Source organism: Sander lucioperca, chromosome 11, assembly GCF_008315115.2.
Source record: "Sander lucioperca isolate FBNREF2018 chromosome 11, SLUC_FBN_1.2, whole genome shotgun sequence".
NCBI lineage: Eukaryota > Metazoa > Chordata > Actinopteri > Perciformes > Percidae > Sander > Sander lucioperca.
Genome location: NC_050183.1, coordinates 6,988,107 through 7,010,107, shown reverse-complemented (window position 1 = coordinate 7,010,107; position 22,001 = coordinate 6,988,107). Strand labels below are relative to the sequence as shown.

General features: G+C 39.8%; 1 protein-coding gene across 10 annotated transcripts in view; it reads right to left on the bottom strand.

Moving 5' to 3' along the window:
• Nucleotides 1-22,001, bottom strand: part of LOC116055307 (voltage-dependent R-type calcium channel subunit alpha-1E) — a 99,648-nt gene that overhangs the window by 19,131 nt on the left and 58,516 nt on the right. For 8 of the 10 annotated variants that reach the window (XR_004898806.1, XM_036007281.1, XM_036007280.1 and 5 more), the window contains 16 exons: nt 14,348-14,451; nt 13,341-13,499; nt 11,928-12,118; nt 9,799-9,902; nt 8,806-8,921; nt 8,490-8,543; nt 7,274-7,315; nt 5,959-6,054; nt 5,561-5,770; nt 5,289-5,401; nt 4,952-5,064; nt 4,352-4,483; nt 3,666-3,735; nt 3,341-3,458; nt 3,021-3,088; nt 2,694-2,785 (listed from right to left, as the gene is read on the bottom strand). Coding sequence is in view for 9 of the 10 variants with exons in the window: in XM_036007281.1 (XP_035863174.1) it covers nt 2,694-2,785; nt 3,021-3,088; nt 3,341-3,458; nt 3,666-3,735; nt 4,352-4,483; nt 4,952-5,064; nt 5,289-5,401; nt 5,561-5,770; nt 5,959-6,054; nt 7,274-7,315; nt 8,490-8,543; nt 8,806-8,921; nt 9,799-9,902; nt 11,928-12,118; nt 13,341-13,499; nt 14,348-14,451 (1,782 nt within the window). In the remaining variant the exon portion in view is untranslated. The remainder of the gene's footprint in view (nt 1-2,693; nt 2,786-3,020; nt 3,089-3,340; nt 3,459-3,665; nt 3,736-4,351; nt 4,484-4,951; nt 5,065-5,288; nt 5,402-5,560; nt 5,771-5,958; nt 6,055-7,273; nt 7,316-8,489; nt 8,544-8,805; nt 8,922-9,798; nt 9,903-11,927; nt 12,119-13,340; nt 13,500-14,347; nt 14,452-22,001) is intronic. The other 2 variants (XM_036007282.1, XM_036007284.1) reach the window with 1 other exon arrangement.

Below are 22,001 nucleotides of genomic sequence, written 5' to 3'. Positions count from 1 at the left end.
CAGTGCCACATTTAACATACATAAGTCATAAATTAAGGCCAATGTCTTAGTGCTAGAATTTGGTTTGAAACACTTCATTTTTTTTTTTTGTTATTTATTAATCCACGTCTGAAACATTTTCATTTGCATGCTGTGTATTCACCAAAAGTCTAATTTGATTCAAAGTAGAGTTTCTGAATCTGCTTTGATGGATTTAACATTCTTTCTAGGTCTTATGAAATCTAAATTAGCAATCAAGACATTTGAACCAACAAAGAGCTATTTCATGTCAACATGAAGCAATTTACTGAATCGATGAAGATGTTAGGCGATAAATTAACCAAGCCAGGAATTGTTGTGTGACTGTAATAACAAAAAGAGTAAGATGCAGAATGATACCAGTGGAATAGATATAGGTGGAATAAAATGAGGTTGGAGAGTTTGGAGGTACAGAGTGTGAACAGAATACTACTGTATACAGAATGAGACATTTATCCATTCAAGAAAATCAGAAGGGCGTTAGTGAGAGATTCAGAGAGCTGAACAGACAGTGTTACTTACTGGAACGTGGACTCTTGTGTGGTCCGTGTTATCAATGAGCGATTGGTTGAAAACAAGACATTAGTGCTTTTGTGAGCAGAGACAAAACAGACCAGGAGACACACAGCAAACAATCCTCAAAGAAAAACACAAAGACCAAAGTCATCAAAACAACTGTAGATAGACCGTTAATGCCATTTACCAGCTGTTCTGAATTTGTTATTCATTGCTTAAGGGGTAAAACTTTTCTCTTTTAGAAGACTGCAGGCACAGATGAATTATTTATATTCAGTTGCTATATCATGCATTCTATTTGCAGCTGGATATTTCCACTGCGCGCATCCATGTTTGTAATGAATAAAGGATAAATTTGAAGGTCAAAAACTGACTCTTGATGCTTTGCTGTGTGTCTCCACTGGAGCCTAGCAGCACATTGACAAACAAGATGGTAACAGTATTAGAAACAACATTCATACAACATTGATAAGAAGACATCTTAAGTAAGATTGAGATGTTAGACAGTCTGAGCTACAGTATGGGTACAGGTAGAAAACACAGAGATGGGCTCCATCAGCAAACACAGGAAAGGAGTTCATATTTAGATACCCTTTGAACAAAACCACCACATTGGGATGCAGCTCTGAACACCACCCTCACCTCAGAGCACTCACACATTAGCATTCTTTTAGGACATGCTAGTAGAGGAAGTTCATGTGTGGAGTTCAAAATATTAGTTACAAATTATTCTGAATACTCAAGAGCATTTGGGAGAGGGATTTAAAAACCTCACAATGGAAGAAAAACTGTACACACACTGAAAAAAACTATTCCAGTCTAAGTATTACTTGTAATACTGTACGTAAAAAGCAGAGATGTGTGTGTGTAATTTCAGTTTTTCTTCCTTTGATCATGCTGACGAGATGCATGCGTTCCCAAAGTGAAATCATTATCAGCCTCCAACATGCAGCATCTCTTTTTTTTTGTTGAGCAAATGCTGTCATGCAAGTTTCTTCAAGGTCAACAGGGGCAGGTACCGCCGGGGTTTCACAGCTGACATCGGCGCTGAGACCAGAGACCCTTAAAGTTCAGAGTTTCCTCTCTGAATACAGATGCCGGCCCAGACGACCCCGTGGTATTCTTGTCTTATGTATGGGCTCTGACAGGAGCCTGACCCTCAGCTAGCTAAACCAAAAACTGATGCACTAATTTACTTTTCTTTCTGCTCTGTTCTAATTTTAATTTCCACTGGGTAAGATTTAGTAAAATGGCAAGGCAGAGAAAGAAAGACAGTAAGCAAGAAAGAAGAAGGTACATAATGGCATGTTAATAAAATGTTATCTTGTAAAATCTTCCACATGCCCATGCAACAAACTGCTTGTTTCTCAATACACAGCGTGCATACAGAGCCAGAGGTCCTCACTCTTGTGCATGCACATGCACTTCCACCACCTACGACAACAAGGCACTGTGCAATCAATCCCTGAGAAAAAACACAATCTATTCTGCAAGCTGGAAACCTGAGCGTTGAGAAAACAAGGTCACATTATCAAATTTTCCACAAGTGAGAACACTTCAACAGATCAAAGCCTGCACACACTTTATTTTATTTCCTTAAACTCTTTACTAGCTACAATATCCACTTTGCTAAATCCAGGACTATGTTACTGTGATCGATACCCCATGTTAATTTGGACACTTAGTAACCCTGTGTCCCACGCTGGAGTGGAACCAGTAACCATGGAGACTTCAATTTAGTGCAAATTACAGTGCTAGGAGCAGGCAGAGTCTAGAAAGTAGACCTTTCGGTAAAGACGTACCAATAAGTCTCTCGTGGGACAGCATCAAATACTGATTCAACAGGCCCTAAGTGACATCTAAGTACACAACTTGAAGCTCTGTATTGATGATCTTTAGCCTCAATCTATAACTGTTCTGCATGACGTGGTTAGTAAGCCAAATCTACTGCACCTAAAGATGGACTCGCCATTTGCTGGAGGCTACAGCAACTCGTGCAAAGTGTTGGCACTGCGGGTCAGTCCTATATAGACAATCCCTGGAGGAAGGAAAAAATGAGGGAGGGAGGGAGGGAGGGAGGGAGGGAGGGAGAGGAAGAGAGAGACAGAAGGAGGAGAAGAGGAGGTCAGGCAGGGAAAGTGGCTGCATACAGCACTTACTCTGAAGACATGAAGGACGACAACGGTCCGACCTCCTTCGCCTTCTGGAGAGCATGCTTCTGATTGAATGCTGCCTCTGCTTCCTCTTCATCCTGATCAAAAGAGGAAAGGAGCAAAAGGCGACTGAACAATTGTAACGCCTGTGAGTTTAAATAATTAAACAGAATCAAAGTGATGAGAGGAGATGAGAGCAGGACTGGACATGGCGAAGTAGCAAGATTATTTAGACTATTTAGTATTAAGTAACTGTAACTGTAACAAGAATAAAAGCCGATAAGACCAGGCTTGCTCTTTCAATTATATCTTTTTTGTTATTCCCTTTTTTACCTTGGTAAGTTCTTGTGCATTGGCAAGGTTATCCACAGCAATGGCCAAGAAGACATTCAGCAGTGTGTCTGGTCACAGCTGAGTTAAGGACGTGGTCAAAGTGTAACCAGGCAACCCTAACTGACACAACACTGAAACACAGACAGATAGTGGTGCATAAATGCCTACTTCACTTTTACAAAAAGGACTGATACAAAATAATAACATATGAGGGTACCTTTACTTTAGTAATAACGGTAGTAAGTTGAGGTTACCTACTTAAAGGAAGGCATTAAGTGCTGTACAGTATATGACATTGAAAGAGGAGTAATGAAGGATACAGTTTCCGAACAGTGTTAGCACTATAAAGTAGATAGAGGACCACATGCCAGACTTCACTCCTCCTTGAGAGCGAATACCGTTGTACATCACCTCATTCCAGTCCTCTCCAGTCAGGATCTGAGAAAACACACACACACACACACACACACACACACACACACACACACACACACACACACACACACACACACACACACACACACACACACACACACACACACACACAGAATATCATCCACAAAATTATCAAAATTACATTTCCTGTACATCGTGATTGGCTGTAGTAAACTAGAGAGCAATAAATTGTCAGGTTAATGTCCAGACCTGAAAGACGGTCATGATTGCTGCAGGAAATGTGTCAAAGTTTGTCGGGGTGTAGTCTTCAAAGATGAACCTGTGAGAGAGACACACATATGGTCCTTAAAAAAGCAAAGCTGGATCTAGTTTTTATTTTATTTATATGTTTCGGTCAGAGAGAAATCAATTCTCCTTCTCTCCGACTGGCTGGCTGATGTTTTTTTTTTCCATGTGATCTGTATTCTTGAGGCCAGTTCATACACAAGGCCAGCCTTTATTGAAGCGACAGCTTGTGGTGAAACAACATTCGACTCAGGGGAAAACCAAGCAACAAAAGCTGTGTGTGTGACAAAGAAAGTCTGAAATCTCGACCCATCACACAGTCTGTCGGTATAATGAAAACAACTGTGAACAGGCCATAGGACAATCTATTCTCCTCTCAACTGTGTGCATTCAGTAAAGAGGAATCTACTGAACAATGAAGTCTACTTCAGCCTTGTTTTTATGTTTGCGTCTTTACTGGAACCACAGGAAATGAGTAATGAGCCAAGTGGGAGAGAAAAAATGCTTATATTTTCTGCCAAAATTGATTAGATTTGCTTTCTGCCTGGGTGGTTCCTCACTTGACTCCATTACTTTATGGACTCATATGGAGTGATGCAAAGAACTATAAGCATCAGCATTTTACTCTGTAGGTGACGATTTAGTGTTACCTGCCACCGAAGAGCTGCATGCCAAGGAGTGCAAAGACAACGATGAAGAGAAAGAGGAGGAAGATGAGGGAGATGATGGACTTCATGGAGTTCATCAGAGAGACGACCAGGTTTCTCAGAGACGCCCAATACCTAGACAGTCACAACATATCACGTGCAAAAAGTTTTAAAATGTGCAAAATGTAATTCTTTACTTTTATTTTTTTAAAGAAAATGTAAAGGGGAGCTCCATCGATTTCCACTTTGCTGCATGTAACCTAACCTTATATACTGTAAATGTCATGGGTATATATTTAAATATTTAATTTACTTCTTTCGTACGTCTTACGTCTTTTTGTTGTTTTTGTTTTTTGTCTTGTCTTCATGAACTTATTGTTTGATGGACTTGATTGTTGCTGCATACATATATTTAAAAAAAGACTATGTTTAAAGAAATTAAAGAAAAATGAATTCCCCACACAAACAAAACACAAAATATAGAACACTGCATATCACACCAACATGCCAAACTTAGCTTTGAGTCAACAGTGAAATGCTCCATGTAAATATTATGAAACATCTCAACAGATGGCAAAGAGTGAGGAAGGCTGCGGCACTAACTTGGTGATCTTGAAGATCCTTAGCAGACGGAGAGCACGCAGGACACTGATGCCAAAGGAAGTGCCAGGCCTGAAGAAACCCCACAGCACTTCAAAGATGCTGCCAACGATCACCTACAGACATATATATTCACATGCGTCTTTAATAAAAACACACAGGAACAAATGAGTCTATATAAACAGCTATGACCCAGTGACAGAGAGACGTAAAAGAGAGGCAGAGAAAATGCAATAGAGTCAGATACAGAGGAAGAGAGGGCTGACGCTGCATAATTGAAATGCACAAGCAGTTGGATTTGGGAAAAACAAATATGCCGAGAGGGAGATGGAGTACTGACACTGCAGTCAAAGCGGTTGAAGGAGGAATGGAAGTAGAGACGCGGCCCCAAGCTGTACATCTTCAGAAACATCTCAGTCAGAAACAGAGCGAGGAACAGGAACTCTGCATAGTCTGGAACAACAACAAAAAAATAGGTATTTAAATTTCAAAACTTACAAAGACAATTATATGATAAAGCAACAACTTTCAGAGCCATTTGATTGATTTACAGCGGTGAAGAAAAGGTGTATTAACTGCCTCAAGGTGTTACTGAAATGAAGTGTGACTTACAGAGGAAGTTGGACAGCCAGAGGGGCTGGTTGTGGTGAACAATGGCCACACACAGTGTGTTGAGAGCCACTAGGCCCAGCACTGTCCAGTAGAAAGTGTGCGTCTTCACCACGCGGCGGATGGAGATGCGCAGGAGACGCTCCTTACGACGAAAATACGCTGTTGGACCTCGCTTGGCACTCCTGATACTTGCTCTGGCCATGGGGATGCCTGAGGGGATTAGCAGGATAGAGAGATACTGTGGTCTAACTAACAGTGCCTGTACAGCATGTTCCTGTTCCACTGCAAATCTTAAACTGTTTTTCTACGGCTGCACCAGAGCTCAGTGTGCACTACTGGAGTATGCTTTATACACTTTAGGTGCCCATATTCATGAGCCTGTCCACACTCCCACTCACCCACAGAGGAAATGTCACTATATTGTTCCTCCCCTGGTTGCCCTCGATGCACCACATCCATCCCTCTCCTCTTGATGGTGGTGGCTCTCTTTAACACTGCAGACAGAGCAGGGTGAACATAAAAAGTCCCAGAACAAAATGTCCAAACTGTATAACCAATAGGAGGGAACATACTGTGAGGATACTAGTGACACAAAGCCGACTTCTGGGCAACATGACCACAAAACAGTTTACTTTTTGCACAGTGTGCTGAATTAGTGACAAGTTTTTTGAGTTTTTGCTGGCAGTATTTAAATGTGGCCCAAAAAACTGCCTTGTGTATGACCACCCATGCATCTTTAAGACACTAATAGGTAGAACCAGGCAGTGTGGGAATTTATAATGCAATGGATAGATTATGAAGCAAATGATCAAAAGAAATCACAATGAGGATCATCAGCCTGACAAGCTAATGTCTGTGAAGTTTTAGCTGAGAGGAAAAGTTGAGCTCATTAACACTGCAGTTGAATAAGATACAAATGATCATTTAATGTTTGTGCAATGATCCAAACTGAATGCAAACCTTCTGCTTCTGTTTTACGATCTTCGTCATGGCAAACCATGCTCTGCGGCGACTTGGCGGTCCATGCATTTCTCTTATTTGAGTAGCTGCAATACAGTATCAGCGGGCACGCCATGCAGTGCACACATGCCGAAGTGAGTGTGAGGAGTATGTTTTGACCTTTTTGCTGACTGATGTGTTTATGATTACCTTTCATACTATCCCACCCCCACTCGCACCTTCCTGCTTCCTCTGGATTTTTGAATCTACTTGCACTTCAATATTAGCTTAGGGACCTTTTTTAATAAGCTGTTGATCAAACACACACAGATGCCATTTCACGCACACAGGAGTGTTTGCTCAAGGTATGTCAACACACACACACACACACACACACACACACACACACACACACACACACACACACACACAAGCACATGCATGCTGCTGCCTTTTCAGACCAATGGTTGCTAAGGCAACTGCAGTGCGCCAACTTTCTTTCTAATCAAAGCTTCCGCATTTATTTCAATCACAACAGCTGGAGCCACTATGTGTTTTTAGATTTGCATCATGTAGATTTATTTTTATCTTGTCAGAGTGTCTTTGTTCCTCAAGTGACAGAAACATACTTGAACAAGGATTTTCTCCTTTTTCTGTTCTCCTTTTTCTATGTTAAAGTATTTGTATGCGTGCTTTTGAGTGGCAGCATGTGTGCGTTGCAAATGAGTTGGTGAAGTTGGTGAGGTAAAGAGCAGAACAGAGGACGGTTCTCACCATAAGCACCACCTGTACTCCACTCTGGGAGGCTCCTGAGAGCTGCCAATCAATCAACATTTAATAAAAGCCCTGCTGGTTTAGCGAGGAGGAAAGGTCAAAGTAGAGTTGAGTGGGTCAGAGCAGGCACTTACAGATAAATGTCTGTGGGTCTAGTGGCAGGTTTTCCACTATCAGTGCTAAATCTCTCTATGTGACATTGAAAGTTGTAGAGAGATGTAATAATGTAAAGTGATCTGTGCATGTGCACTCAATACAATATGTCCTGAACTGATATACAGTACTATACTGTACTTATTTTGTTGTTGTTGCAATGGGGTGTCAATTTTCAATTATTTTTAAAATTTTCCAGCGCAGCAGTGAAATTTCAACAAGACTAAGAGACTACAACCACGCCAGTGGCTCTGTGAGGCTGTAGACACAACAATGCTTTGAGCTAGGCAGCGTGCTAACATGTTCACAATGACAATGCTAAGATTTGTGACAGCAAAGCCTGATACCCACTGCGGGGCCTAATGATTAGTCACAACATCATTTAACATTAATACTGGGCTTTTATAGAAATGCTTACATAACTTATGGTACATTTGACTGTGACTACATGCTGATGTTAAGCAGGGAATATGTTTACCATGTTGATCGCATTAGGTTAGCATGTTAGCATTTCCAAATTAGCACAGGTAAGGAAAGCTGAGGCTGATGTGAATGTCATTAGTTTTGCAGGTATTTGGTGACAAATCAAAGTATCGGACAAATTAAAATGTTGACTTGATGGCGGCACTAAATGAAAAGTTAGCGCATCACCTAAGTCTGTAGGATTCATCCTTTAGGAACCTGGAATGTTTGAACAAAGGTTTATGGCAATCCATCCAAAAGTGGTGGGCCAACTGATCATCTGACACTGCCATTGCGTGCTGCTAGCATTGCTAAAAATGATCAATCAGATTGAAATTGTAATTTAACTTCACTGGAAAGAGTTTTTATTCCTATATCTGTATTTAAAAAAATACTGTGTCAACCTAGAATAACAGACAAATACATAATACAGACTCCGAAAGCATAAGATTGAATAGCCTTTATAAAGCATGTTTGCATCAGGTGTACATGCCAGCATTAAACTGATTCAGTAGAAGAGAGACAGAATGGAAAGCAATGCGAGGACAGCAGAAAGACAATGCGCAAAAGGAAACCAGGAAAAACATCTCTGCTAACTTACCATCAAGGGCAGAAGGTCCTGAATTCTTATTCTCCTCTGCGAGCATCACTTCCTCTGGAAAGCAAACAACAACAAACCACAGTCAGAAATGAGCAGCCGGTGATGGCTCAGATGGAAAGAGATATATTGACATCTTTTGTAACTATGTCTATATCTCAATTGTGGTGGAACAAACAGCTAAAAGAAAACATCACATAGTCCTATGTTCCACAATTAACAGGTTAGTCCTAAAGCTTAAAGTGAAATATCGATTAAGCTTTTCTTATCAAGAGCCAAATCCAAATCCTCTCTGTGCCGTGGGTATGACTAAAGCCACCTGCTCTGTCGATCCAGGCCCGGTAGCCGTTGAGCTCTCTCTCAATCTGCTGTTGGCGTCTCAGTTTCATGAAGGCCCTGCGGTTTTCCACCCTCTCCCTCTCCTTGGCAAATTCCCTGCAGAACAAAATCAAACCACAGAATTGTTTATTTACTCTTCGTGTGTACAGATATTTATAGTCCCATAAATAATTCCTCTTGGAGACAATCACCTGGGGAAAAAGCTATCGTCTTAAACTAAGCTCTTCCTTCAAAGGAGTGGAGAGGAGAGGAGAGGAAAAGAGGCAAAGGAGTTCTCTTCTCTCTCACTGTGGAGATACTGTATTACCAATTAACTTTCTATAATACCAATTAACTTATATATACTGAAACAGAACAGTTTGGCTTGACAGTAGGTAGTTTGCCAGCCACACCACCAGTGAAAAAGCAACTTAGTGTGATGTTTGGCTTCAGACAACAAAACCAGCTGACTGTGTAGCTGCAGCCCATTTTAAGGAACCTGTGCCCACTCAACAAAAGATTCAGTCTACATCGACAGAGACAAAAACTAATGGTGCATTTGAGTGTGGCCCCTTGTCAGTTAAGTTAATCCCGTTGTCATCTGTGGGACATAAGGCCACAATGAGATCCCTGAGCACTTTGCAGCAGTTTTCTAGTGGGAGTTTTCTCAAGCCTCTCCACCATCTCCAAGCAGTCCTCATCAATGCATAAAGTCAAAAAATGTACATGCATCACACAATAGGTTAAAAAAGGACCACCTGAATGTACCATTAAATAACTGACCACCATGCTATGGATTGCAATGGTAACTAACTTCCACCAAGAATATGCAACACCAGTTGTGTCCTGCAAATTTGGCAGGAAGACGGCTGCATTTTTAGACACAAATAGGCAGCCCCTTAACTGGGACAAAGCCCCATAAATCTCCATCACAAAAGGCTGACACCTTGATGAGTTTAAAATGAACCTGGAGTGAACTTCAATGTGAACCTACCCAGAAAGGACTCCCAGGACCAGGTTCAGGACAAAGAAAGAGCCGATGATGATGAGAGGGATGAAGTAGAGCCAGTTCCAGTTGGGGCCCAAGGCATCGTCGGTCTGAAACATCAACATAAATTCTAAAGTCAGTAAAATCATATCTGGCTGGAGCAAACTCTGCCATTGGGATACTAGACGGAAAAACGCAAGTGTAGGTGTTTGGGTGGCTGCTGAAGGTTCAAGTCAGAATGCAGGCAGGGCATCGGTCAGAGCCATCATGTGTGTTGATCCACTCTGGCCTCACAGTAAGAGTGTGGAGGAGAGTAAAGTACAGGTACTCTGCACGGGAGAAGCTACTGTATGAAGCCAATATAGAAACAGAGTATTGCATCTCTACTTTCATCCATCTCAATAAAAACTAAAAGAGCAGGCAGCTGACCGAAAATTACACCTTGGCACAGCAGTTTGCGAGTGTATGCTTATGATTGTTGCTTTACTGAGAGAATTTCATGCTCAGGAGTTTTTTGATAAATTCAGTGTTTTTGGCCTTGCGGAAATGTTACGGCTATTATTTTTTATCCTAATAAATCTTCTGTTGATCAAATTTCGGCTCTTCAGAGCACTTTCGACTTTGAGTAGTGTGTTTCTTTATTGGTTTGAAATCAAAAATTGAGCCTGAAACACTCAAAAAATGTCTAGTGTAAAAGCTTTTTACATACAAATTTCCTTCAAATCTGAGGCAATACCAGATACTAAATTTTGTATTGTATATTGTATCTTGTATTTGTATTGTATAATGCTCAAACGTTTACAAAATGGTCCAGTCTCGTCTAAAATAATGCAAACTAAATTGAGAGACCAGTTGATCTGATAGCAGCACTGCACGAGGCATAATTTATCCATTCAAAACGGTGACTTTGCAAATTTCCAGCACCAGGCCTTTATGAGCAGAATGAGATATATGTTGTTGTTTTTTTGTGTGAAATATGCTACTCTAGTTTTACAAGGGCAGGATTTCGTATAGCGTCCCTATCTGGACAGGATCTAATTCAGCTGCAACCAGAGGTGGACATGATTGGACTTGATTTGTTGGATGGTCATGCAGGCAACAGATATATCAAATTAGCAAATGGTGCCACTGCCTGCCTTTCTGTCTACATAATACGTAATGTGTGTGTGTGTGTGTGTGTGTGTGTGTGTGAGACACAGATGCTCATGAAGCACATTGCAGCACCTCATCCTTGTCTGACAGTTAACTCTACAGCAAAACAATAGCATTGTTATGAGTTAATGTACTTATTACAAACATGATGCAGTATTCTCCTGGTTTGTTTGTAATAACTGTAGGGGAATTCAAAACATGACTCTAACTTTTGCTACTGGACTAAGAGTCTTTGAGCATAAAAACATTCAGTTTCCTTGACTTGTGCTAATCTTACAGAGCAACAGCATTTAAGTCTCAGCCCACTCTTATTCTGAAACAATCTTTAAACAATCACTGCTCTGTGATGTGGACCAGGAGGAATTGATGATGTCAGTCAAGCAGGATGACAAAACTACACACTGTTGCTCACAACATATACAAATGATACAATATATCCAGGAACATGGAGGAATAAAAATAAGAGTTTTCGGCTAAACGGTAAGGATCCAGATAAAAGAAACTATACAAAACATGGATTAACAGAAGCAAAAAGGACAATTTTCAATCTATCATATTCACACAGTACATTAATCCAAGATTGCATTTCTAAGAGATTCAGTGCTATATTTTATAACTAGTAGGTGGGCAGTCTAATCTCAATTCAGCCGGTGCAGCATGTTGCAGAAGGTTATACATTTCTTAACATAGATGGAATAAAAATGGCAAGCTGAGAGCAAAACAGGAATCAACTGAGCAGTTTCTACACTAAAATCACAAGCCAGTAACCCCCGTCCCCATGTCTCCATCCACAGGCAGACCGTATGAGAGAGGAAGGTGCAGGGGTTGCAGACCTCCACTCATCTACCATCAGAAGGCTGGAGCCAAAGCTGCTTGGTGCTTTCGGGTTAATGGAGTCGACAAAACACTGCTGCACCTTAATAATTTGCAGCCATCCAGAGAAATATTATGAGTGGCACATTTGTGTGTGTGAGCTGTCTTACATTGTAGAGTACAGTGGTCCATCCCTCCATGGTGATGCACTGGAAGACAGTGAGGACAGCAAACAGGATGTTGTCAAACTGAGTGATGCCGTCATTAGGGCCAATCCAAGTATCGCCGCAAGTGTATTTGGCAGGACACTGACGCACGCCACACGGGACCTCGTACTCAGAAGAGTCCACTGTCTCGTTTTCTGAACAGAGAGAGGGAGAGGGGTGTTATGTGTCTTACATAAGACCAAAGTTGCCAACAACAGACAACAAACCTTGCCTGTTTAATGAATGACTGGAAAGTTATCATGCATTGAATTAGAGTCAAACTGAATGAAAGAAGCCTCTCTATAAAACAGATGAGCAGCATAGCGCCTGTCTGAACAGTAACGTGACCATTCAGAGACAGAAAATACTCCCTTCAGTGCGTCTGCATTATCTAACTGTCCATTCAGCTTCTTTGTGACTGGAATAGCTTGGAGGTTAATGACAGCTGTGAATGTACAATGAGCTATTGCAGCTCACCACATTGTTGGTTTTAATTATAAGAACAACACTGCCAGTTTGGTTTGATCAAGCCTGCAGGTGCAGCCTGGCGTGCCATTGTGTGTATGCATTTGTGATTACGACAATGGAGCTACTACCTAAAGAACTATGTACACGACTCACAGCCACACACATACATTAGCTACACACTCAATAACAACAGCAACAGAATGAGCTCAGTCCTGACTCTTTGCTTTTACGTTCCGTGACGCAGTTTGTTGTCAAAAATAGTTCTAAAATTAGTCTTTTATCTGTTTGCATTTATAAATTATTCACAACCATTTCAGGCCCTTTCTACAAACTGCTCTCTGTTGTTTTATCCATGCCATTAGTATGTGGCAGAGGTGTTGAAACAATTTCCTGTTGTAAAATGCAATTTAAATCAGATCTTGCCTCAAGATGAACCAGAATTACCACCTTGCGGTTGTATGCCTCCGCCAACCAGTCAAGATGCAGTTTACATTCCTGTCTGGCCAGACACGTATAATATGTGTAGTGAAGACTTCACAGAAGAGAAGAATTTAAGTAGTATGAATCAGTGCATGTGTATATGTGCCTGTAAATGTGTGTATCTGAACTTAAACACTGAATTAGTACAAATAACTAATGGATTTACCAGTTACTTATGTGGACTAAAATCCTAACACACACTTCTATATTTCAATCTCTTTTACTTCCTGTCTGTGTAAAATACTGGATGGAAATATCTGTACATCTGTGGTTATGTACTATACGTAGGGCACAAACTTAACTGCTCCATTGTACATATTCTGTACAGATATACATCTGCATATGTAAGAATCACTTTGCATATACTGTCTGTAATTTGCAGCATATACCTGTGTGCTATAGAGAGATATACAATGAACGTGTCTGTACCCAGTATTCCAGGCTGTGGCGTGCAGGTGTAGTGCAGTTTGCCGCTGTAAAACTCCAGGCCGATGATGGCAAACATGAGGATGGCAAAAAAGAGCAGCAGGCCGATCTGCAGCAGAGGAACCATGGCCTTCATTATAGACTTCAGGACAATCTGGAGACCTGGAAGTAGAGCACTCAGTGAGTTAAAGTGAAAATGCACTTCTTACAGTACAAATTTGTGACACGTGTGTAATAAAATGTAATGTTTCAACCTCACTTCACAATGATTGAAAAAAATAACATCTTCAAGTAGAGCTGTCGATTAATTGATCACCAGAAACTATTTTGTTAATCAATTAATCATTCAAGTAATTTCAGCAAAATGTCAAAGATTCACTGGTTCCAGTTTCTCAAATGTGAATATTTGCTTGTTGTCTGATGACTGTATATGATGACTGAATATCTTTGGATATGGTTGGTAAGAAAAACAACCATTCTGGAGATGTTAGCTTGGGCTACGAGAAATTGTGATTTTTTTTCTCACTTTTTTTCTGATATTTTACAAACCAAATTAATGAAAAAATAATTGCAACAATACCCAGCAGATCAATCTATATTAAAAATAATCATTAATCATCATGTGCAGTCCTATCTCTACGGTTAGACCAATACCTCATGCTGATATTGGCCTGGAATTTAATAGAGGACATCACTGATTCATTAATTAATTCAACCTTTATTTTAACACGGTATTCTGATGACAGTAATTGGACCAAACTACAATTTATCATTATCAAGTGTATCTAGCTGTTGGGAGTGTGCATTGTGGTGAAACAGGGACACTGTTTCTGAAAAATAGATTTAGAATCACATTTTTAAAAATATATTTTTCAAGTTTGTGCTGAGGACCACATAGAGGTTAAAACTTCTTCTTAATGGCTAGATACCGCTTGGGGAGCGAGAGATATGTTTTTACTCGACCCCTTCAACTCTTTAGCAAAGAAAAGATTTTGATATGTGGTACTCACTGGGGATGCCTGAGACCAGTTTGAGGGGTCGGAGCACTCGCACCGCCCTCAGGGTCCTCAGGTCCACTGAGATGTTCATATGTGCCCCTGCTGCGGCAAGGATCCTACAGAGGTAAACACAGACAGAAACACAGTCACTGAGCAGAATTGTCACTGTCTTGCAGATGCTCATGAACGCTACGACTTTATGCTTTATAATATGTTGCCGAGCGGCATCAAAAATGGGGCTTTCACATACACACACACACACACACACACACACACACACACACACACACACACACACACACACACACACACACACACACACACACACACACACACACACACACACACACACACACACAAACACAGTAAGGACACAGTGTTGGAGGATGGCTGCAGTGCACAGATATGGAGTGTGAGGATGTGAGGGTCTCCAGCACGCAGAGAGAAAACAGAGAAAACAACAGGGATGCTTTTGGGGGCTTTCGGCTGTTTTGCTGTGTGTGGGAGGATGGCTGTGACAACTGCTATTTAGGAGGAGAACAAAGAAAGCAGCTCCTTCAAGGGAAGGCAGGACACCCTCAGGCTGGAGAGACATGAAGCTTGCATATGCACACACATGTCGCAAACACATCAACCTTGTATCTGCTACACAAAGCCTGAGTCCTACAAAAGTTCCATTTTTACTTTGTCTTGTTTTGTCTCCTCTATTCCCCCGCCCTCTAAATACACCTCTGTGGCCTTCAGCCCTCAGACTGATGAGGCACCTCATTAGTCTGCCCTCCTGCTTTCCTTTTCTCTCTCTCCTCTCTATACCGTCATATCTTGCCCTTCATCCCTAAACCTCTTTTCTCTCAACTCCCTCTTCCTCCACCAATTTTGTTTTTACAACCCCCCTCCCAATTATACTTGCACCTCTGACTCTCTTCATCCATTTTCCACTGACCTGAACACACATTTATTCCCCTTTCACGCAGAGACGGATGGAGAAATGAAATGTACAAACAAAAGAAAAATAACGAAAAGGGTGTTGAGGAAAGGTTTTTGTCAAGACTCTGAAGAGTATCATAAGATTTACCCTCTCCCAACTCAAAAACTTAAATTTATACTGTACATGAATGCACATTGTTCTTCTGGCCAGTTAAAACCCAATGACAGCTAAATAATTGTACTTACACTTCACTTTGATCATAAAGATAACTAAAATGAAGGCAACAACATATAAAAGAAGACTTTCTAAGGGTGATAGGTGGATTATGTAAAAGGATTGCAGTTACTGTATTTGAGTACATGATTTATGTGCAGTACAATGTTAAAGAACCATCTTTATGCCCAGTACTGTCATTTGCTCTAAGATAGCATACTTGATCATCACACAGGTAGAAAAACAGCGACATAGACCCATTTACATTCCGGTGATATAGTGGTGAGAATTAGTCCTGTCTGTGTTAGGAGACACAGAGCGTCATCTGATTTAATTAACACAAGAAAGAAAGAAAGAAAGAAAGAAAGAAAGAAAGAGAGCGAGAGAGAGAGAGAGAGAGAGAGAGAGAGAGAGAGAGAGAGAGAGAGAATATGAGGTGTGAGAAAGACTAAAATAGCTCACCATCATCCACACAAATATACAGAAATAGAATTATCCTCATGAGTTTCAAACCTCTTTGGATTTTCTCCCCTTTCCCTTTTTCACTCCAGTCCCAACTCTTTTCTCCTTTCCTCCTTTTACTTCAATCACTTCCTCTGCTGCCTCCCGCCACCTCTGTCATTTCATCCCCCACTTCCTCCATCTCTCAATCTTTCTTCAGACCATTAGTTAGTCCTGGCTGCTCTTTAGTTGTTATGGAGACAAAAGGGATAGAGGTCTAAAAATGGCTTCCTCATTTAGTCCGCTGTAATTCAGTGGATGTCCTGGGCTCCGTTTTCTAAAAACTACTGTTTGCAGAAGTTAAGTTTTGCTCTTAACATCCAATCAAACTCATTCTTTTTTGCAGACAGAAATCATGTAAAGGTTTTTTTGTCAGCTGTATGTTGTCATGCTTGCAAATAACAAAGATACATTACAGCTAGAAAGATCATGTTTGCTGCTGGTTCTCAGTCTGTGCTTTTTTTGTGTCTGTGCTTTTTTTGTATCTAGACGTCACTATCACCGTCACGCTAAGAGAACAGTGGCAGCTGCTGCTAAAGCCTGCAAATACATACTGAAAATAAATTGTTTTGATTGGCTAGATGTAAAGATATTCTCTTTATGTGTAGATGTATATTGAAATATGCACAGACAGAAAAGCTCTAATGTCAATTTATCTGTGTATAAATATAAACTTTTTAAATTTGTCTGTCCTTTCTCTTCAGGTGTACCATGTCTGGTCTGATTGCCAATGTACAACACAAGAGGCCTCTCTGGTCTCTTCCCTTCTCCTCTTTCAGTTGGTTCTTATATTTGGTTCTCTCACCGACAAAATAAATAAAAGTGTTTACCTGCTATCTCCTGACTGATTTATTATTAACCTCTTGGTTAAACAAGCCTCTTATAAGCTGTTTTGGTCAGGAGGAATGGGACATTCTCGATCAAAGAAGAGGAATAGCATTTACATACACAGTCCAGGCAGAAATGAGAAATATTTCATGAATTTATTTGAATATATTGCCTAAATATCCAGTAACCTTCCCACTTCCTTCTATCACAGTGCTTTCCGATCATCATCATGACAGCTATGCCTCACACTGCTGCCGTCTGGACATTGGCACCCCTCTGTATGACCGAGATGGGGAAGGTGAAGGTTGGCCACGGAAACTGGCAGATGTAAATCAACCAAGGGAAGCACAACACATGGCTGATTTGGCGCAAATGAAAGATTTGGAAGTTTATTTCCTCCCTGTAGTTTTACATTCTCCCCAGTGAAGGACAATTGAGTTATTTATTTGTTGTTGGTATAATGTTAGGTCTATTTTATGATTGAAATTAAATCTCTTACAGTACGTGATGTTAAACATTTTATTTATAAGGAAACCTCAGTGGTCATGATGACAGTATAGACTGTATAAATGAAATGAACAAAAATGATAAAGATAAACATTTTTTATAAACGTCATTTCCTGTAGCTTTCTTTTTTGGGGGGGCATTTTAGGCCTTTTTTTGTATAGGACAGCTTAGACTTGAAAGGGGAGAGAGAAGGGGAATGACATGCAGCAAAAGGAGGAGTAAACCTCTATATATGGGTGCCCACTCTACCAGGTGTGCTAACCAGGCACCCTACCTGTAGCTTTCTATTGGTACAGTCAATTGGTGCATTGCTATAGTTCCCACATCTCTCCCAATTTCTTTATTTTCTTCTCTCTCCAAACTAAGCTACATTGTAAAGAAACCTTTGAGTTACAGTTGGGGCATGATGGGGATGAGAGGGTCTTGGATTGGCCATCACTTCATGGACACCCTAAATGATCCCTGAGACATCACACATCTGACAGGTGCCTAGTGCATCTACAAGTTAATCAAGTCATTTTTAGTCACCGGGAGCTGTTGCACAGAAACACTTCTTCGTTCACCCTGCACATATCTACAGGCGTTATGTGAGATACACAGTGTAGTGAACTGGGCTGATGCTCTGGTCAGAGTTGTCAGCCATAATAAGAGTAACAATGACATACCCTGCAGAACTGACAGCTTGCTGCGGCGTGACAAATCTGTTGCGACAACCGTCATGCCACGATACTGATAACGTTGTGACTTATGCTCCATGTCACTGTCAAGCTGCTAACTAATATGATGTGAGCGCACCTGACTATTGTAGAGATATAAATTCCACAGCATGTATTATGTACACCTCTGGTTCTCAGCTCAGTGGTTCCAGGATCATTTTGGTGTATCACAATATGATGTTAATACTATTAGAGATATGTCTACTTTTTTATTGTTCTCTAATCTAAACCTTTATTTTATGACACTATATAGGCTTATCAGCCTCTCTGACTTTTCTGATGATGAAATGGAATGGATCAAATCAAACAAAAGACAAAATAACTTCTGAATTGCTTAACACTGAAAATACAGTTACGGTGGGGTGAGAGAGTAGTGGTTCATTTTTAGTGCTTACAAGCCAAAAAAAAGTGAATAGCATAGGTAGAATACAGAGTACAGTACTGACATACCAGTAAATGATATGGACAAGAGCATAATCACATGTAGTGCAAGGGGACAAAAAATAGTACATATCAGGCGAACCTTCAGCACATTCACTGTTGGCTGAAAACCCACAATAAATCGAGCTACCCCAGTAAGCCAGCATGGGCACTTTTACACTTGTGCTTTTCCTGCAATGACATGTCAAAATGTCTGCTGTGAAAAAGGTCTATTATGGTGATTTCTATGTCTTAGTTTGAGGACTTCTGTACAAGCTATTCGGTGATACTGATTTGATCTTGGGAAGTTGATGTCTGGGATAAAAAGCAATATAAGTATAATACATATAATATAAGTATATAGTCATGAATGTTTCAGTGTGTACAATCCAGCAGCATGACCTGCAGTAGACTGCATCAGGAGGAAATAATCCAGTAGCAGTATGGGGAGACACACAACATGAGCTGGATAAAAACAGTTGGGTATTAACTATTACTGTATAACACTGTGCAACTCAACAATGGTAATTGCACAGACTAAACAATAACTAAAGATAGTAAACTTTTATGCAGAGGAAATTTCCTCCCTTATTTTGTTTTTTAGGGGGATCATGGTGTAATACTATGAAAGATTGACAGCGGGTTTCCCACCAATGGATGATGTTGTTATTCTTTCTCTGTCCATCCACCCTGTTGACGGTTTTTTAACAATATTGTTTTGTATTTAAATGTTTTGTTACACATTGATTTGTTGGCTTATTCCCTTACTGTTGGCTGTGTTGCTGATATCTTCTAAAGCTTCAGGCTGTATTCAGTTATTTTCTGATCATAAATTGTGGAATGGAAAATCTGCTCGTCACAAGCTCCCACAAAAGGCTTAGTTGTTGTATTCACATGTGATAGTTTAGTGAAAGAGATCTGAATAAGAAGTTCTTCTGCAGTTCATACATTTTTTAGAAGATTTTAGGTGCAGGGCCACAATCTTTTCTGAATGAGAAAAAGAAAACTTGACAACTGTGTGTGTTTGTCCATAGTACAATATTGTACTGAGGTGAACATTAAATACTGTGAATGCAGATTTTGAGTTTTGTGGAATTGATTTAACAACATTTCAGTTTTGAGCATTGATAAAGTTTGTTTAGGGCAACTGATGTTACATGCCACACAGTGAGTTGTCAACATTTCCTCTGAAGTTTAGCACCTACACTTCCGTACACTACAATCTGACCTCTCATACATTCCCCACATTCTGAAGACCTGTGAATCTGCAGGCCGATGAATTCATATAACTGCTCTTGTGGCCCACAGTACAGTGGGTGGTGTGTGTACAGCGGATTGTCTTGACAGATTAAGGAATTGTGTGGAGCAACTCCTACAGTGCTTCTCTGGTTGGTTTAGTTAATATAAGCCTCTCTGCCTCCCACAGTGTGCTTTCTCATTTTTAACTCCCCCCTCAGCCTTTTTACTCTCTCTCTCTCTCTGACACACACACACACACACACACACACACACACACACACACACACACACACACACACACACACACACACACACACACACACACACACACACACACACACACACACACTCATTCAAACACTGATCCCTCTACATTCAAAATATTAAAGTTGTTATTGCAAGATCAAATGTTATTGCTCCTTATATCGACAGCCTGAGATACTGGCTTGGCTTTATGTGAATCAGTTGAGTATCAGCCTGCATATTGGTTTATGTGTCAGTTAGGTAAATGTTTGCTTTTAGGCCATTATGAATAATTGATTTGGCTAAATGATTTATTAGCCATCTGTTGGAAGAGAGAGAGGGAGGGAGAGAGAGAGAGAGATAAAGACGAGTGAGTGAGAAATATTAATTCAGTACAGTGCAGAGATGAGTTGTAGGCATACCAACTCTTTCTAGGTCTCAAAAGTTCACATACAGCATGCAAAACCAAATGTTGCATAATATTATAATCAAACTGCCTCCATACAGTACGTTTATATTAATAAAATCTATCACAGGCAAGACAAGAACACAGCTGAATTACAAAGTTAAATGTTTAGAAAAACATTAATCACATTATAAAATAAATAAATAAATAAATGTTTTATGGTATTGAGAGGAAGCTTGTAAATCACATCAGGCAGTGGTGGAAGAAGTATCCAGATGTTCCACAAAAAAGTAGCAATAAGAATAATGTAAGAATATTTAATTACAAGTAAAAGTACTGTATTCAAAGTGTTACTTCTCTATCAACAAAATGTATAGTAATCATTGTGCAGCAGAATTGCTCCAGTGTTATATTATTGTTTATTATACAGTATTACAGTTTTTTCGATTGCTAAATGACACTGGTCACAACTGAAGCCACATGTGCAAAACTCTAACTACAGTCTGCATTACCAACAGTCACCTGAGCTAAACAGTTCACATCACCTGCAAAACTCATTTCAAGCAACACAACTCTTCACACGCGTCGCAGCCAAACACTATGAAAAATCCTCACTGAGACAACACACACTGTCACTCAGAACACACAGAGAGTAAAAACACTAGCATCAAACACCAACACAGAAAATACTAACTTATCATCTTTACAGTTTGTATAATTTAAGTGACTTTATGCTAACCAATATTTTCTATAAGAGTGAAATTATTGTCTTTCCTTTTTTATTTTATACAAGTTTTGAGGTAAACAAGAATGAATGAAAATCCTCAGTTTGCTTACCTACAGTAAAAAAAAAAAAAAAAAAAAAAATATATATATATATATATATATATATATATATATATATATATATATATATATATATATATATATATATTTTTTTTTTTTTTTATTATTATTTATTTTGTCTACAGTAATTTACGTAATTACTGGAAATGTTACAAACTAAAGGTACGTAATAGTCCAGAAGTTTTACAAGTTTTTTTATCAACAAATTGGATTTCTTCTCTTGCCATAAACCTACGGTGTTCCCATTGCTTACACCTCCATTACTTTATGAAAAACAGTAAGTGTGCAGTTTTACTATAGTAAATGAAGTGTTTTTCACATTTTCACAACTGTGTATGTAACCTCAGACATCTTACCTGGACATATTGGTATCTTTGTTCTTTTACCTGTTCACTGTTTCTCTCAAACGGTACAATGTATAACTGTTTCATTCTTATTTGGTGTTTCTTTATTTCCAAAAAAGGCTTTATGAGCTTTCCCTATATACTGTATATACAGTATGTGTTCACTAACAAGTCTAAAACAAGAAACGATTGCAATCAGCAGTGTTTGAAATGCACCGGGCTGAAATCCGTACTGTTTTGAATGTGTGGTTAGCAGTTTTGACAGCAGTGTGTTAGCATTTGAACAAAGTGCTGCAAATCCACAGTGTTGTGCAGGTTGTGTTAAAGTCATGGGATAAGTCTGTAGAGTTTTGAAAACTGTGTTCAAGCAATGAAAAATTAACTACAATTTGGTCCACATGAAATGCTGCTGTGCAGACTGTAGTTAGAGTTTTGCACGTTACTCCAGTTGTGTCCACTGTTGTCTAGCAATCGA